This window comes from Hirundo rustica, chromosome 1 (genome assembly GCF_015227805.2).
Source record: "Hirundo rustica isolate bHirRus1 chromosome 1, bHirRus1.pri.v3, whole genome shotgun sequence".
NCBI classification, from domain to species: domain Eukaryota; kingdom Metazoa; phylum Chordata; class Aves; order Passeriformes; family Hirundinidae; genus Hirundo; species Hirundo rustica.
Genome location: NC_053450.1, coordinates 90,115,819 through 90,132,929, shown reverse-complemented (window position 1 = coordinate 90,132,929; position 17,111 = coordinate 90,115,819). Strand labels below are relative to the sequence as shown.

Here is a 17,111-nt window from a genome sequence, read left to right as displayed (position 1 = left end):
AGAATATCTGCTCAAAAGCCCATCCTTACCTGTAATGTGGGCCTATTAACATTAATTACCATGTGGGACCCTGTGAGAGCCTATGAGCTTAAACCCTAAATGTTTCTTGCTGTTGGGACATTGTCTAGCATAAGCGTTTTTATCTCAGGACTTTTGTAAAGCAACACACTTCAAATAACTAACAATGAACTATATTTTCCCGTTGGGACCACAGAGCATGACTGATAGTGACTAAGAGCATATTCTGCAACCTACTAACTGTGATTCTTTATTTTAAAAGTTTTTTAGAGTTTGAATGAGACCTGTCAATCAGTAGCTTTCAGATGTCTAAAATCTGACTAAGGTGTTAGGTTATGATAGCATATAATTAGTATGAGTTAACAAAAGCTGTCATGCTCTATTTTTCAATTTGCAGTATTATGTAGTTTACTAAACAAGTAAATCTGTGCTGCTGGAGGTCTAACTTACTTATTTTCTGTTTTTAAATAGATTTCTTTCATGTTTTGGCTCATTTCTAACCTAGCATTTGAATTTGAAGTAAAAGCAAAGGGCAGGAGTTGAAATTGATTTAATGGGGTCAACTATTTAGATTAAGCTAAAGTAAACACTGCAACTAGGCTGTAAACCATTGCTCTCTTGTAATAGGGAAGTACAGTAATGAAGATAAAAGAGAATGGAAAATTTCTGCTATGGAAAATTTTGTGCACTGCATCTTCAAATTTACACTTAAGGAAGATATATCTATGTAGGAAATCAGTGTTGTAAAAAATCATCTTATGAAACAACCATGTAAAAGAGTTGTCTTTTAAAACTGGCATGATCTAGCTGTAGTTAAAGTCAGTGAAAGGGCACCCATGCATTTCAGGGCTAGCTGGATCACAGCACAGAAATATAGCTGCAAAAAATTCCCAACACCAAACTACATATGCATTTATAGTAAACAGAGAATAGGAGTAAGCTTTTCCATATAGTTGTTTATAAATCATTTTTATCTTTTGGGTCAAAATATTGGGATCTGGCTTGCATTCATTTTGACTGCAGGTAGGTGGATGCTAGAAAATGTTTCTTGGAGTAATCATTATGTATTACTTTGACAACCGTCATTATCTAGCCTTTGTGTATATTACCAAAAGGAGTTTTCAGGAATGACTGGAAATTTTAAGTAAACATTGAAAACATTTCAGAGTAGGCTAATGAGTATTAAAACATTTTGCAATAAAAACCTAAGATCAATTCTTACGTGGCCACAGAACTAGAAATTATAGCTGATCACATTTTGGTATCTACAGAGTGACACCGAACGTTTATGCCTGCGATGAATATAACTCTTTGCACTCTTTTTCCTAATCCACAGCAGTCTTTATTTCAAGAATGACTCACCACACATTTTTTAGTAAAGCTGTCAATATATGCCCAATGTGACTCTTGGGTCCATCACAGATAACCCACCAGTATCTCTAGCTTCAGCTAGAACCAGCTCAGTCTCTGGGACACACTTTTAAGAGATAGTTTTTCAGGAAAATTCGTAAGTATCCTCTTGAAGGTCTTGAGTAATGGAATGACATTACAAAACACATTAAGGGACCCGCTTACTCTTCAAATGGATTTGAGACCAGTGTCAAAAAGCTCAATTTAAGAAGCCACTGTAACAGCATGCAGAAGGGAAATCAGTCATTTTGTTAAATTCTTTCATTCTACTTTCATTGTTCCTTATAGGCTTACACCCCAATTGGCACATTGTGGCAATGTCTTGTCTGGTATTTTTTAGAAAGGGAAAAAAGTTGCTCATGAAGGGAAAAATACCTTAAAACTATAAATGCTGTAATGTACATCATGTGACATGTTAGAACTGATTATATATAATCTCCCATTTGTTTGTCTCAAAATATTGTATGTTACTGAAGTGCAACGTAAGTATGTCTTTGGGAGAAGGGGAAGTAAAATATGTAAATTTTTATATTACAAGTTCAGAGGCATTTTTAACATATAATTTCAATATAGTTAGATCTACAGCTGGTCCCAATTTTTGAATACTGCTGAAAATTACTGGAAACATGAAGGGTAGTTTGCAAAGAATTTTGATTCCTTCCATTTTTTCCATTAAAATGCTTTTCCACGTATTTTAGTAAAAATGTTAATAGTAATTTTTTTTTTTCCAAGAACTACCTTTATGTTTTGAAGAGTTATAGTATTGATTCTTTAAGAGTTGTGTTATTTGGGAAAAAATTAATTGGAAAAATTTCAGCAGTCAAATGGCATCTTCCTAAAAATTAATTGGAGAAAACATGAAATATTAATTTAGATTTTTCCCTCCGCTTTTACCAATCAGCCTTTGTTAAAATAGCTCATTGGTGACACAAGTGCCCTGGTAATTTTTGACTCAATAGGGTCTTCACCTAGAAACCCTAATTTGCAGAGATTTTTGCCTCAAAATGGCAAATCTTTGAAGTATGATGATTTTTATCTTAGTAGAAGTGAAGTGCTAAAGCATTTCTTGTGGACATCTAGATGTAGAAAGGGTGTGTTTCTGATGCATAGAATCACAGGCAGCTTCAAATAACACTGTAAGAGCCACAAGGGGATGCTGGTCTACATCAGAAATCTTAAAGGCTTTTCTGAGGAAAACCTTGTTTCTCAGGGCAAATTTTGAATAACTTTGTAAAATACCTATGAAAATATTTTAATTGCAGTTGTACTCTTGCTGATTGGGTAGGATTCTTCTTCCTTGCTGCTTTTTTTTTTTTTTTTTTTTTTTTTTTTTTTTTTTTTTTTTCCTAGAGAAACATATGAGATCTTACTCACTTTTCCTTCATGCTTCTGTGGAGGGGGCTCACCATGGCTTAACATATCTGCATGTAGTTAATGCATGAAGAAATGTATTTTTGGCTAAGTGGAAGCTTTAAAAATATGACTTTGGGTACATTTTGATTCATCTAGCACATGATACTCCTTTTGTGCTAAAGAAACATTATTAGGCTGTGAATATTCTTCCTTAAAGACAAACCAGGCAGTGGGTTCAATTGAATGTTTACCAGGAAAAAAAAAAAAAATCTTTTGGTCTGGTTTAATGCCACTTCACTTTATCAGTTGCATTAAAAAGAAGATGAAAGGACAACATTTGAAAGATTAGATTTGGGAAATGGAGTGTGAGTGGCAGGAGATGCAGAGTGGAACATGTAGAGAGGACATAATTTGTCATTTATGAAGGAAGATTTATAGGCTTGTGTCTCCAACATAAACACAGAAGCACATACATATGGATTGCTCCGTGAGTCTAAAGCAAAACTGTAGAAATGTCTTGATGGACACCAGTAACCTGAAACAAAGTACGTAGATACATCATCTTCAACCACAGGCCCAAGGGTTGCAAACAGCATTGCCCTTGCGAAAGGATATCCACATTTACACACACATTAGTTCTTCTGGTTTGTGGTATTTGGGTAAAAGTACGCATAATATGCCTAACTAGCATTTTTTGTATGTTTTAGGTGAAACTTGCATTCTCTCTGTTCAAAGGCATAAGCTGTTCTGAAATTCTCAATAATGGGGGTATGCCAGAATAGGAGATGGGAAAATGATTCTAAAAAGTTTCAAAAGGGTGAGAAAAAGGTTGATGTTGTTCAGTTTCTTAATGGTATTTAAAGGTAGGGACATTTTATTAAGAATGCACATTTGATGTTGCTAATTCTTCTGCTATTGATGTCAGAACTAGTGATATCACATGAATAAAAAAGACCTGAAAGCTATCATAACTTTGAAAATATGTTAACATATCAGATGCATTAATCATAAAATTTTAGTGGATAGAGGGACATCTAGAGTGGAATAATTCTGGATTAGGATATGGGGATTCTGAAGAAATATGGTTCTATATAATACTGGACTGAATTTAATATGCAAAAGTAGAAGGGAAGTAGCAATGAAGAGTCAGCAGTGATTAAATCAAACTCTAGAATGAATCAGCACTGACTGAATTTAAAAAAAAGAACAAAAATTAAGTACAGTGAAAGAAATATTGTGGAAACATAGACTAACCGAAAAAAGTGGAATTAAAACTATACCTGAGAGTACTTTATTAATCTTATCAAGAAGAATGACTTCCTGAAATCTTTTGAGCAGTCATGGCCTATATATCTATACAAAATTCTTACCCTTTACATTGCCGTATGTACTATATTTTAATTCCATATTTTTTTTAACTTTCCATTTTTTATTCACTTATGCTCCTGAAGAATGATCAAGTAAATTACAGGAATGTTGGAACCAACAAAAGCATACCTAATCTAAGTGTATCTGTAACGTATTTATAGGTACAATAGATAGCTTAAGATAAACCTTCAAGAGGGTTTTGTTCAGTTATTTAAATAGGCTCAGTGTATCTTACCGAATGGCCTAGCAAGCAACTTCAGGGAATATAGCAGAATTTTCAAAATAATTAACACAGTTAATTTTAAGTTGGTGTGCCCTGCTGGTGTGAAAGGATATAAGACTTGAGAAGTGGATGCACAGCTCTCCAGGAAATTAGAAACTATTTGACTGAGTCAGAAGTTGTGTGAGAGCTGGACCCGAATTCCCAGAAGGGACCTGAGAGTCCCACTGTGGTGCAAAGGTGTATGCATGCAGACCAGAGTGTCATCCTGACAATGCACTGTGTAGCCCATGCTATCAGATTGTGGTGTGGTGTTGCTAGAGGCACCAAGAGAGGGTGAGTCTCGCGCCACGTTCCATCAGATCATGGCTGCAGAAAAGTGCTGTCTGTGATGGGCAAATCCCCTTTTACAGTGGTACCTAAAGCCTTCACTTGCAATGTACTGGGGAGGAATTATTTTCCTCTCAGACTTCATCCAGGTGCTCAACTCCCTTGTATACTGTGGGAGGGATGGGTTCCTCAGCTCTTAATCCTGATGAAGCCTAGGCGAAAGCCAGATAGCAAGAGCTCTGTGTGCGCTCCCTGTGCAGAGTTTAGTTGGCTGTGCTCAAGGCAGGCTCTTTGACATGGTACAGTTGTTGGAGAGAATGGTTTAAGAGGCCCTGACCAGCTTTGGAGCTCTTTGAGAAAAAAGCAAGAAGCCTCAACAGCTGCTTTCTCCCTGATTTTGGAGTTACACTTCTACTGTGACCACTGCCCATTTGCTGAGCAAGGCTGCAGCTGTACCTGTGGCTGGCTACATTCCTCACTGATCCACATCCAGACTGCTGACTTCATGTCCTGCTTAGTCTCATACCTGCCTCGTCATCTGTGGACTTGTCTGATGGTCTGGACTCCTGACTAAGCCTGGTGACTGTTACCAGATCTGCTTGGCTCATGTGCTGCTGTGCTTTACCTCTCATAGGTGAGGCTGCTGCCTCTGCCTGTTTTAGTGACTCTGGGTTTACTTTCGCTTATGGAGCTGCTCACTTCTGCTGCTCCTCAATGCCTGCCTGCTCAGCTCTGTCAAATGTGAGGTCTTTCTTTGCATGCTCCAAAGCATAACTTTCATATAGAACTTCAAGTTCACTGTCTAGGCTTTCATGATCAGTATAGAGGCAAGACTTAGATTAACCCAAGGAAGATGTCTAAGATTAGTTGAACCCTGCTTTTAAAATTACTTTTTTTCTGACATATGCCAAGCTAGTTAGAACTCTTAGGAAACATCTTCACTGAGGTCGCCTAAGAGCTAAATGAGCTAAATCCTATTGCAAGCCACATTATATACTTTCAGCCCTTGCAGCTGAAAGCCATAATAGATTTGTATTTAGAATACATTTGCAGCCAAGAATAACTAGTATTTTCCAGACACTTCAGAGGGAGAAGGCTTTTTTGAAAATGAAAGTCCAGCTTCATGCTTAAATTTCAGATTCAGGCTTTCCAAGGGCAAGAGGTTGGATCCAAGTGATCGCAGTCCTTTCTTTCCTGTTTCTGATTTGCAGATGCGTCACCAGGCATTACACACTTGGCTAAGACATCCCACTAGCTCCTAGATTCCAACATGTAGTACAGAAGAGACAGTCAGGAGGGCTGCAGAGCTTAGGATATTTCTGGCTCGTGTTTGAAGACTACAGCCAGCTGGCTTCATTTACCAAGTTTTCTAAATCTAGCTAATCCTACTGCCAGATCCAGCTTTTGTGACTTTTCCATTCCTCCTACTTCACTTTCCTTGAAGGAAACAGGGAACAGCTGTTTGAACAGCAGATAGAGAGAATGGGCAAGCATTTCTCTGATCTGTGCTCAGCCCATGGAAGTGAGGTGATGGCTGCTCCTGCGGAGGAGAGGATGGGAGAGGTGGCAGCTCAAAAAGTAACACCTCTCTTCTCCTACCCTAAAACAGCAAAGGCAATTTGCATCTTTCTGCAGGAGTAGGGACAAGGTGTGGGTGTTGGTGCAGGCAGCAAGGGGTAGAGAACTGTTGGGTTAGTTGATGGAGGATCAAACCCTGTCTCAGTCTATTTGTTGAGGTCAGGGTATCACACATGCAACTACACAAGACCCCAAGCCAGGTTGAATTTAATGTAATCGGTTGTCAATGACATCATAGCTCTTTCCCAACATTTTGCAGTCCTATTCCTTTCCTTCTCTTCCAGCCACAAGGACTGGCTACAAATGAGAATGAGTGCTTTACAGCTGCCATTTGTAACATTATCATGTCATTAATGTGAAAACACTGGAAAGATTTGGAGATATCATGCCACTATCTCATACAGAAGTGCTTGTTTTTTTGGAAGGCAGCCTTAAAATTTGGTATAAGGTACAAGGGCAATAGGAGTTAGCAGAGCTGTATGGGCAGCATGAATGCACGCTCAATATGTTTGAATTCCTTGTTCTGTGCTAGGGGTAAAGCAGCTGAGAGGAAGGGGATATTTAGGAATCTGGAGCTAAAGATAGTGATAAAGGCATTTGCTGCAGAAAAGCTTGATGATTATAATTCTTCCAGAGGCTAATTGTTCAGCCTGCTGAAGCCATCTGTGGCACCTCAAAGAGGCTCAGTGAAAGCCTCCTGAAACTTCTATCTCCACAGGCCACATTTCATCTCACATCCTATTGCCACTGCAGTTGTTCATCCTTTCTTCCCTTCAAGCACCTCTCCTGTTGCCAGGGGGCTGCTGTGTTGCAGCATTTGAGAATGTAAAGCAGAAGCATTGTCTCTTCTGTGCTCAGAGCAATTTCCCTGCTGGCACTCAGCTTGCTGGAGCGCAGCTGACCTCAAGCACATAAATATGAAGAGGGGGGAGGTTACTAGAGTTTGGGGAAGAGGCCTCACCTCAAGCATGTAGAGGTAAGAGATGCAAAGGGCAGGAGCTGTGGAAAATGCAGTAAAAAGAGCAATGAGAAAGGTGAAAAGTGGAAGGGGACAGAGCCTAAGCGCAGCATGGCTTTTCCATCAATATTCTAGTTGTGGAGATAGTTAGGGTCTGGGACATTCTGGTGCACAGGGGAAGCACGTAATTGGTGACTTTCATAAAACATTCACAAGCAGGGGAACAAAAAAAATCTCCAAATCTAAGTGCTAGTTCCTATTTGTTTTGGCCAAGGGATAAAAGTCCACATGACAGATCTAGAGGTCAGTCCCCTGCTGATGACATTTGTATCAAGGAATACAGTTCTGCATAATGGAATTTTCTCCTTGTTTTGGATTCAATAACTGATCAGTACAAGCATTTCTATATGTGCTAACAATATAATTTCTCCAAGTATGGGTAAGATAATGTTTTTTCAATCTTGCCTACTTGGAAATAGTTACAGTGAAGGTGACCTGCACAACCCTTGCTAGTCACCTTGTGCACATGACTGTAATAGACTTTCATTGCATGAACACATATCCTTTCTTCCGCAGTTGCCTCTGTGTGTTGCAATGCACGGGGCATTGGGATACTGTTGATAATTTGCTATAGTTTCTAAAGCAGTGAGATGTATATTCTTAAATTTTAGTTTCTGTGGAATAGAAATGGTTTGTTCCCATAGATATATCACAGAATGGTTATAGTTAGAAGGAATCACAGGAGGTCATCTAGTCCAACCTCTCTGCTCAGAGGATTGAAGAACATATTTCAGTATTACTTCTGTAGCAATGCCCAGGTGTTTGTTGCATTTTAGAGACCGAGGAAAAAAAACATCAAAATCAGTCATTGCCCTCAGCTGTTTTTTACCCGGATTTTGTGGTGCTTAGTATTTGCTTCTCTTGTTCAATGCAGGAAGCTATGTTGTGACAGGAAAGGCTTTCTGCAACTGGTACAGATGAAAATGTATCAGAGAAACTGAGGCAGCAGCTAAGCAACACATCATGTGTTAGGCAGCAGCACCTCAGCTGAGGCAAAGGTCAGAGGTGGTACTGCTCCCCATGTATCCTGGGATGGTGGCATTCCATGGGTGGATTACATCTTGCCCTGGGAGAATGGCCACCAGAGGGAAAGCCAAACTCTGTTGTCCAGACTTTGCATTTGATTAGGAACCAATGAAATTAATAGTGGAAGAAAAATGGACCGCATTTTCAAAAAACAGGCAGTATTAGAAACCAAAATGTCTGATAGAGCAACTTGGCTCTTAAAATTTTCTTGAATTTAATATGGTGCTTAAAGTTTAAGGAAACAAAATAACCACCCTTCTCTCTGAAATTGCAAGTTTTCTCCAAATACAGAGGTGGTGAGAGAAATGTGAACTGATTTTACCAAAAGTATCATCTATATCATGAACAAGTCTCAACTGCATTAAAGCAGGGGATCTTGGTTACCCTTCCCCTGTCACCCTTGCTGCTGCTCTGTGGGGGCCAGCATTTCACAGGGGATGATGCAGGCCAGTGGGAGCTGCTGTTTGCAAACTGTGTGGGCAACTGCCTCAGGGCTTTCCCAAACCAGATTTTCCCGAATAACATCACCTTATGATCCTGATAGCACTGAGGAGCAAAAGGAGGAAGGGAAAGGACACCACAGGCTTACTCAGCAAGCTGGGGGCCATTGCTGTCTCCTCTGTCCTGTCCATTTGGGTTCTGCCACACCAGAACCTGGATCATGACAGCTCTTTTTGCTCCTGCAGAGCACCCAACAGTTCTCACAGTTCTTCCTTATCCTCTGAGAGGGTAGACCAACCCCACCATTACTCTTCCTGTAGTACCTTTTAAAGCCCATGCATTTTGAAGGCCTTACCCTGTACCCTTTCAACACTGATGTTGGTCACTGGCCCCTATCTGGCCCTATACATTTTAACTGTACAGTTAAACTTGTCATTTTATGAGTCAGTGCCAGAGTTTCTTACCTTGGGCTCCTTGACTGTAAAACAGTCTGTGAGCAGACTCAACATCCAAAAAGTAGTCCATTTTGAAGGTGCTTTGTGTTTGTGTACAACACTCCTGTATGAACGATCAGTCAGATTCCTAGGAAAGATTACAGAGGTGTCAGAGAAAAAAGCTGGTGGGTTTCTTTGTGGAAAGAACTGTGTAGGAAGTCACTAAAGTACTTCATCTGGCATATTAGGGTCAAAGAATTTTCAAGTCAGTATTCATAGAACTTCATAAGCATCCTTTTCTATTTTAGAATGTTTGATTCAAACCTTTGTCTAAAGACAAAAAAGAAAAGTGCTACTGCAGTATTAGCAAGATTCATAGTATCTTCCTAGTACAATCATCTGTATTCTAGTCACAGTCTCCATTGCTTAAGACACATACATGGATTCATCTGCCTGTTACATTTGCTCTTAAAAATAAAATCAGAAAGGCTTAGGACAGGGACATCCTTTAGCCAGATTCACAGCCAGAGTCTCCGAGTAGGCACTACTACAACACACTACATTAAAGAATGTATTCTTGCCACTTATGCCAAAACACTGCACTAGAAAGGAAGATAATATTCTGGATATTTCACTCCACCTAAATGGACCAGAAGCCAACCCTGCCTTCCCTCTCTCCTCTTGCTGGCCAGAAGTAGCAACGGAACATTCCACCGTCAGTTTTAAAATATGTGGTAAGAGCAATCATTAAGAAATGAATGCTAGGATACTCCTAGCACTGTTTTGTAGCTAAGGTTCATATTTTTGGCATTCTTTTGAGTCTCAGATCTGCTGAGATCCTAGATTACAACTTTCCAAGATGTACACTGATTTATGTTTGCCCATGCTCATGTAGGGTTCCTGGAATGATACTGTGACCCTTCTCTAGCTTCATTACTACCTTCTGTATTTTATTATACTCTTGAAAGCTCACATAGAAGAAACAAGATTTGCAGAAAACACACAATCCCTTTCTCTCACCCACAGCACAGTTCACCACAGCATATAATCATAAGCATGCAAACAACTCTGAACAATGAGTATTTTAAGACAGACTGAATAAAATACCTCTAGTCCTTTTCCATGCAAACCTAACAAAAAGGTTTGGAGTAGGGAGTCCAACTTCTGCTTCAAGTAATTCCTTTAATTTTGCTGTGAAAAATCAGGAAACCAGGTTTCCAAAGCTTTGTCTTTTTCCTTTGATTCAGTTCTCCTCAATCAGCATGCAGTCCTTTTAAAATTCAGAAGTCTGTCTTGATGAGAAAACTTTTATGTCCCACAGCAATTCACTTTACTGTAGCACTCCCAAACCAGAAATGATACTTACTGCCGAGTATCAAGGGCTGTCTGGCAGTGGTGTAAGCTCCGGTAGTTGCAAGGAGGGTTTCTTTGATCTTACTAAATGTCCCCAGTGTAAGCAAACAATTTTGATTGTTTGATTGGAACTCTGATGAATAATGAATAACGTCAACTGGACTTCCTTTATCAGATAAAAATGGCCAGGAGATGTTGTTACTTAGCAACAGGAGGTGACACTACGTTCATCTCCCCCACTCCCCCTCGCCCTTCGTACTAAAAAATTAAGCCCCTGGTTTTGATTTGATAAAAACTTTCCCAAGGAAAAAAAAAAAAAATCTGTATCAAGTTTCCTTAAGAATTTACTTTACACTGGGATCTTCCTTGTTGCATCTCATATTCTGAGATATTTTTAATGTTTCATAATGGTTAAATTTAATCATAACTGTGTTTTATCTAATAATTTGCTTTTGCTAAGTAAAATACCTGCTTACTTCTTCCTTTACTATAAGGGTAATGAGATTTTTTTGCTATGAATATAATGCAAGTAACATCTTGAGTAGAGATTAATTTCTTATCTGGTATTGCTTGTTGGACAAGGCAGACAGAAAAAGCAACACACAAAATGTTCTAGTGATGATATGAAATACATATAATATTGAGAAACCTTTCCTATTACAGAATTCCTACTTCAAGTAATTAATTAATTCTTGAAGGAGCTCTAGCATCTGATATAAGCATTCTCAAGGAATCGTTGCATTTCTGCTTAAGATACAGTCTTTTACAAAATATACAACGTAGCTTTTTTAGGAAATGCACATTGACAAAAAGCCAAAGCACTGAAAGATTTAAAAAATAAATAAATGAAATCAGATGCAGAAGTACTTACCAGTGTTACTGACCTCTTTCCATCCTACTGTCATGGAGTAAGACTAAGCAAATGCAACCCAGTCTGTGAGCCAGAAAGAACAGCTTCTAATTTTCACTTCAACCTCGAAATCAAGAGTACTGAATAGAGAAAGGTGACGGATCTGCTGTTTTATATTATGATGAAATGAAAGCTCTTAGCACAGATCTGAGTAGAACTGCTTTTTTTTTTATACTACATTAGCCTGCTAATTTGAGGAAAGTGAAAGGCTTTGTTTTACTGTCTTTTATCTGTTCTCTTTGCTACCCCCACAATTTAATTTGCATTTAAAATTATTCTTATGTCTCCACTGTATTCCAAGGTATGGAGCATTTTCTAATCACGATGAATGTTCAGTGTGGCTTTTTTGTGCAATGCCACTTTTATTCTGAGCCAGAAACATGGTGAGTAATTATAATTGCCAGCTATTTTCTAGAATGAAATACAGAGTGGTTGTCTGATGCAGTTTTTGATTTTTCCTTCATTTAGCAGCACATGGTAACAAACTACTCAGTCAAAGCATCAGTAAAAATATAAATCAAAGAGCACAGTGTCCTGGCATGATAGCTTAAACATGCATATCCACAGACCGTGAAAGCAGAATATGTTTCTACCGAGATCTTTTCAATTATAATTTGCCTTTTAAAAGTTTAAAAGTGAGCTTGAATAAACTGAAATGTAGCAGTTATTTCTTTGTGGCTTCCAGTTGATCTAGTTTAGCATTACTGAAGCTGCACATAGTTTGAAATCCTGATCAAGCCAGGCACTAGAGGCTAAGAAGGGCCATGCTATTAAGTTGCATGGGCATCTCTCTTAAGAGGATCAGGGCTCTGGTTTTTCCAGCAGGTCTTTGAGAAGTTCCCCAAAGCCTTTTTGGAAGTGAGTAAGAAATTGAAGAAGGCGGTGATAAAATGATCCTTTGATAAATTTAAAATCAGAAGTGCTGGTCAACAGAAGTGTCAATAAGCAGCCAGACTTAATCTTCCCATTTTTGCAGATGTTTTGCTCAAAAGGTCAGAAATAAGTACCTTCTGAAATCCATTGCCACCAAACATTACTGGTGCTTGAAACTGGGGGTTCTCACAGATTTGGATTTCCTTTTCAGTATCAAAAAACTCTATATCATGTAGCATAGGATTTTTTTGTTTGTTTGTTTTTAAGAAGAAACCCAAGAAGATTAATAAACCCTCAGACAGGGACTTTTATAGAGCAGGATAGAAAGTAAAAATCCCCATGAAGATATTACTACATGAATTCCCATTCCTGAGACTTCTTATATTCTTTTCCAGGGTACCCAGACAGCATAAAAGATAAGGAGAAGCTACATGGACTCCAGGTCTGGTATGGCTGTTCCTACACTGGCACTCCACTAAATATAGCTGGTTTGAGTAGGTGTCTCACTGTGCCACCTTAGTGGTAGATCTGATTTACTAAACTGTGTTCCTGTTTTCAGAGATGTGACAAGCATTTTCATTCCTAAGCACAAATTAAAGCAAAAGCAGTCAGCAAGAACACTGCAAGCTGATTTCTTTGCATTTTGGAGAGTTGCTAGTGCCTCCATATTTGAATTTTAGAGGGTTTGTATTTGCCATGGTGGTTACTGAACAATAGCTTTATAGCTATGGAGCTGCCCCTCCAAGCTGGCCTCTGATAATAATTGGATCCATTATCTTATGGAACAGGGGCCAGTGGCCTGTTCAACCCAGCTGGCTTTCTTTAACATAAAACCAGGAAAAAGAAGAAAGGCTGGCAGCACAGAGATTCAGAAGGAAAATGGAAGACAGAAACATCACTCACTCCAAGGATTATATCTGCCTGTTTGCAAGCAATATGGAATACTTTTACTTTTTTTCTCAGGACACAATCTCTCAGTCAGAAGGCAACTGAAAAAACTACAGGCTTGCAGGCTGGAGAATGTTTAATAGCACCCATCCTTTAGCCTTTGCTGTATCCTCCTGATCCTCTTTGCTATGTCCCTTTCAATATGCATTGTCATCTTCAACCATGACTGGCACACGAAGTCATTGAAATCACCAACAGCTCTCTACTGACCATTGCAAGGTCATCCATCTTGATACTTTCATCCATCTCAGGGATTTACAGTTTATTTTAAATTATAGTGCAGCATTTCTGACAACTGCTAGGAGATCTTTCTGACTAGGGAGCACTTAGCAACAAGAAAGGTAACAGTGCCTATATATTTATATGCTTCTGTAGCATTCATCACCATGAGGGAAATCCTTGTCTGCCTGATTAGAAAATCTCTAGGATGGTAGTGTGGGCTCAGATTTGACCCACAGTCCAGGAAGAGCTCAACCCTCAGAAAAAGAAATTCAGTACATCCAGTTCAGTTGGAAAGCCTACATGTCTAGAGAAATGTGTGGGTGAAACAGATCTGTTTTAAGCATGATCCCCAGATCAGGCTTCACATATCCCTGAGGCTCAGTAGGAAAGTTCTGCACAGCTCTTGTGCTAAAGCACAGTCCATTGAGATGTGTGCTCTGACTCGGTTTCCAAAGAACAGCAAAGCATCTCAGGGGATGGGACAGGGAAGGACAGCAGTAGCCAGAACCAGAAACTGTACTCTCTAGCTCTTTCTTTTTCCTGTGCTCTGTTGAGGCCTGAAGCCAAACTTGCAAAACCTCTGCTATTGACTGGACCTCTTATCAGCACAGATCCCTGTTTAGGATAATGGGTGAAGTGATTTTGTAACATACACAGGTTAGTCCTATATAGGACTAGACAGAGACGGAATACTTTGTGAGCCTGACCATAGTACCAACCAATCGAACTCTGCTAAAGAAATACTTGGAAAAAGACTGTCACACTTAGGAAAAATCTGAAGCCAAAATTCCCCATCATGAGCTTTAGTAACCTACTACATCACATTTAACTTTTTCCCAAAATAAAAAAAGAAAGCCAACAAAAAACTCTCCCAAATCTCCAGAGGAACATAATTGAACGCTTGGCATTTAAAAGGAGTGAGAAAGGAGTGAGTAGCCTTCTGGTTCTCTAACATTCAGCTACATGTAGGCATTGGGCTGAGGTTTTTTTCCTACTCTGAACTCTGTTGAGAACATAACTGTTACTGTAATGACTCAGAGCCTTGAAAAAAGAGTCTGCTGCTGACAAACACTAATATTAACCTGAAAGAAAGTGGGAGAGAGAATGTAATGTGTGACTGAAGAAGTGTAGGCAAGGTGATTATTACAGAGAGTTGTTTCCTGAGGGATACATTCAGAATAAAAGAAGAATATAAAAGTTTAAGCCCCTAAGCTATAAAGAATGGGCTTTTTAAAAAAGTATAATTATTAGTCTTTTACTTGGGTATGTTAAAAAGAGAGGATTGCTACCAAAATTAGGACACAAATATGTTCTCTATTTCTTATTTGTAATGCAAGACAGCTATTACGCACATAACAAACAGCAAAAGACAAAAATATTCAAATGAGGTTTACAGATTCTTTATAGGGATAGAGACTAACATTGATGCTTTCAGAAGTTTCTACGAATTTTGTACAACTCCATTTTAGGATCCTTAGGCTGAAATCACATAGGAATTTGAAGAGAGATATCCAGAAGGTACTTCCAGTAACACAGTATTTACTTTTAATGCTTCTGCCATAAAAGTTATCAATATCCAGAAACATTAAAGAGAATATAAAAGTAGCTCTGGCCCTTGAGATCAGTAGAAGGTTTGGGTAGTGCTTTCTTAGCACCAGGGTCACATTCTTGTTATTTACGTCCAGAGCAAGAACTGCATGGATTCCAATGCAGAAGAGATGAGCTTGAAAGGAGGCAGCTCCACCATCATGCTTCATGAACACGAAGTTCAAGAAGTTGAAAGCTGAGAAAATCTTTAAAGTGCTGTCATTGAGAACAAAGGTTAGCTATCCTGCATAGTAAAAGTCTATTCTAAGATGATGTATGGCAGGTTGATACGCCTTCATTTGAGGGAGGAGAAGCTGAAGTCATAATTATATGATAAACAGAGAAGAGAGAATTTAGGAGAGCGCGTATGTTAAAGCCTCATCCTCTAGTCCTTATACAGGCAGAAATTCTTCTGCTTTAATAGACTTTCATAATTTTCCTCAATTACATGACCGGATTATTTTTTTCCTATAGCAAACTACACTGGAATGGAAGAAAAAGAACTTTCTCTAGTTCTCTCCCACGGGTGACTTTGTGGAAGTAATGAAACACAGAGCTATCTGTGGCAAGGAAAGTGGAGGAAACTAGTAAAATAGATGATGCGTGTAAGCCTGCCTTTACTGCCCCACCAGCATGCCACAGTTAAGAAGGTGGAGGCATTGCTTTTGATTTCCTGCTCACTTCCAAGGAGTTCTGGCAAAGGAACTTTAAAAGGATCTAAATTGGCTACTGGAAACAAAGACGATAAAATCATCCGTCCTTCTGGGACTGAGCAGTCACCAAAGCTTGAGCTATCCCCCTGCACAAGATAGTGTGACTGGCCAATTATGTAAGAGGACATGCCTTTATTTTGCACTAATACACGTACTGTCTTAGTCTTAACCTTCCTTGGAAGAAAGGGAAAGCTAACACTGGGAAACTAGAAACAACTGCATGCTTACAGTCTCCTAATAGCATTTGAGAAATTGCACTGAATTGCACTGAAGCAGATCGTTCATAAGCCTGGTTTTAGTTTGTTAGTGGTTTAAAAGTCATAAACAATTCCAAAGTAACTGATCACCTGGACAAAAATACAGTAACATGATTACATTCAATAAAAATTTGAGACTTGTATTTTGGAAAGAACAAAATCCAATAATTTTTTTCCAACTGCCTTTATGTAAGGCAAAGTCATAACAATGAAGTATTAATGAATCTACAAGGTGTAGTTCTCAAGTAACACGATTTGATTTAATATTCAAAGGGCACTGTGCATACATAGATAAATAATACATATCAATGCCAGTCTCTGAATAATTTACTGTAAAATCATAGAATGGTTTTGTTGGAAGGGGCCTTAAAGATCATTTAGTTCCAAGCCCCCTGCCATGGGCAGGGCACCTTCCAATAAATCAGATTGCTCAGAGCTGCATCCAACCTGGCTTTGAACATTTCCAGAGACAGGTCATCCACATCCAGTGCCTCATCACTCTCACAGTAAAGATTTTCTTCCCAATATCTAATGTAAACCTCTCCTCTTTAAGTTGAAAGCCAATTCCCCCTCTCACTACATGCCCCTGTAAAAAAGTCCCTCTCCGTCTCTACTGCAGGCCCCCTTTAGGTACTGGAATGTTCAGAGGTCTCCATGGAACCTTCTTTTGTCCAGGCTGAACAACCCCAACTGTCCCAGCCTGTCTTCATAGGATAGGTGCTCCAGCCCTCTCAGCATCTTTGTAGCTTGCTCTGAACTTGCTCCAGCAGGTCTGTGTCCCTCTTATGTGGGGTGCTCCCAACCTCCTTTCCCATTTTTATACTCTGTTATCCTCCAAAAATTGCATCATTTTCTCTTATGGTTTGGTCTATAGTTTTTAAGATTAAACTCCCTGGTAAGACAGATCAACAATGAAAGCATCAGGAAAAATAGCCACGTGTCTTGTGTTTCCTACCTTATGTTACTCTGGAGCTACTGAGGAGCTGTATCTTTCACAATGGGAATATTTACAGGAATTGTAATGAAGCAGGTGAATGTAACTGAAAAAAAAA

At 39.0% G+C, this 17,111-nt stretch overlaps 1 protein-coding gene and 1 long non-coding RNA gene across 5 annotated transcripts in view; one reads left to right on the top strand and one right to left on the bottom strand.

Annotated features, from left to right (window-relative positions):
- Positions 1–11,474, bottom strand: part of PHACTR1 (phosphatase and actin regulator 1) — a 305,882-nt gene extending 294,408 nt beyond the window's left edge. For 2 of the 4 annotated variants that reach the window (XM_040077353.1, XM_058421584.1), the window contains exons 1-2: positions 10,563–10,672; positions 9,227–9,344 (exon numbers count right to left, since the gene is read on the bottom strand). In XM_040077353.1, the coding sequence (XP_039933287.1) occupies positions 9,227–9,287 (61 nt within the window). In that variant the 5' untranslated portion in view covers positions 9,288–9,344; positions 10,563–10,672. Of the gene's footprint in view, positions 1–9,226; positions 9,345–10,303; positions 10,422–10,562; positions 10,673–11,420 lie in introns of those variants that run through there. The other 2 variants (XM_058421581.1, XM_058421579.1) reach the window with 2 other exon arrangements.
- LOC120758749 (uncharacterized) overlaps positions 1–17,111 on the top strand; it is a 38,550-nt gene that overhangs the window by 3,169 nt on the left and 18,270 nt on the right. The window lies entirely within an intron of this gene.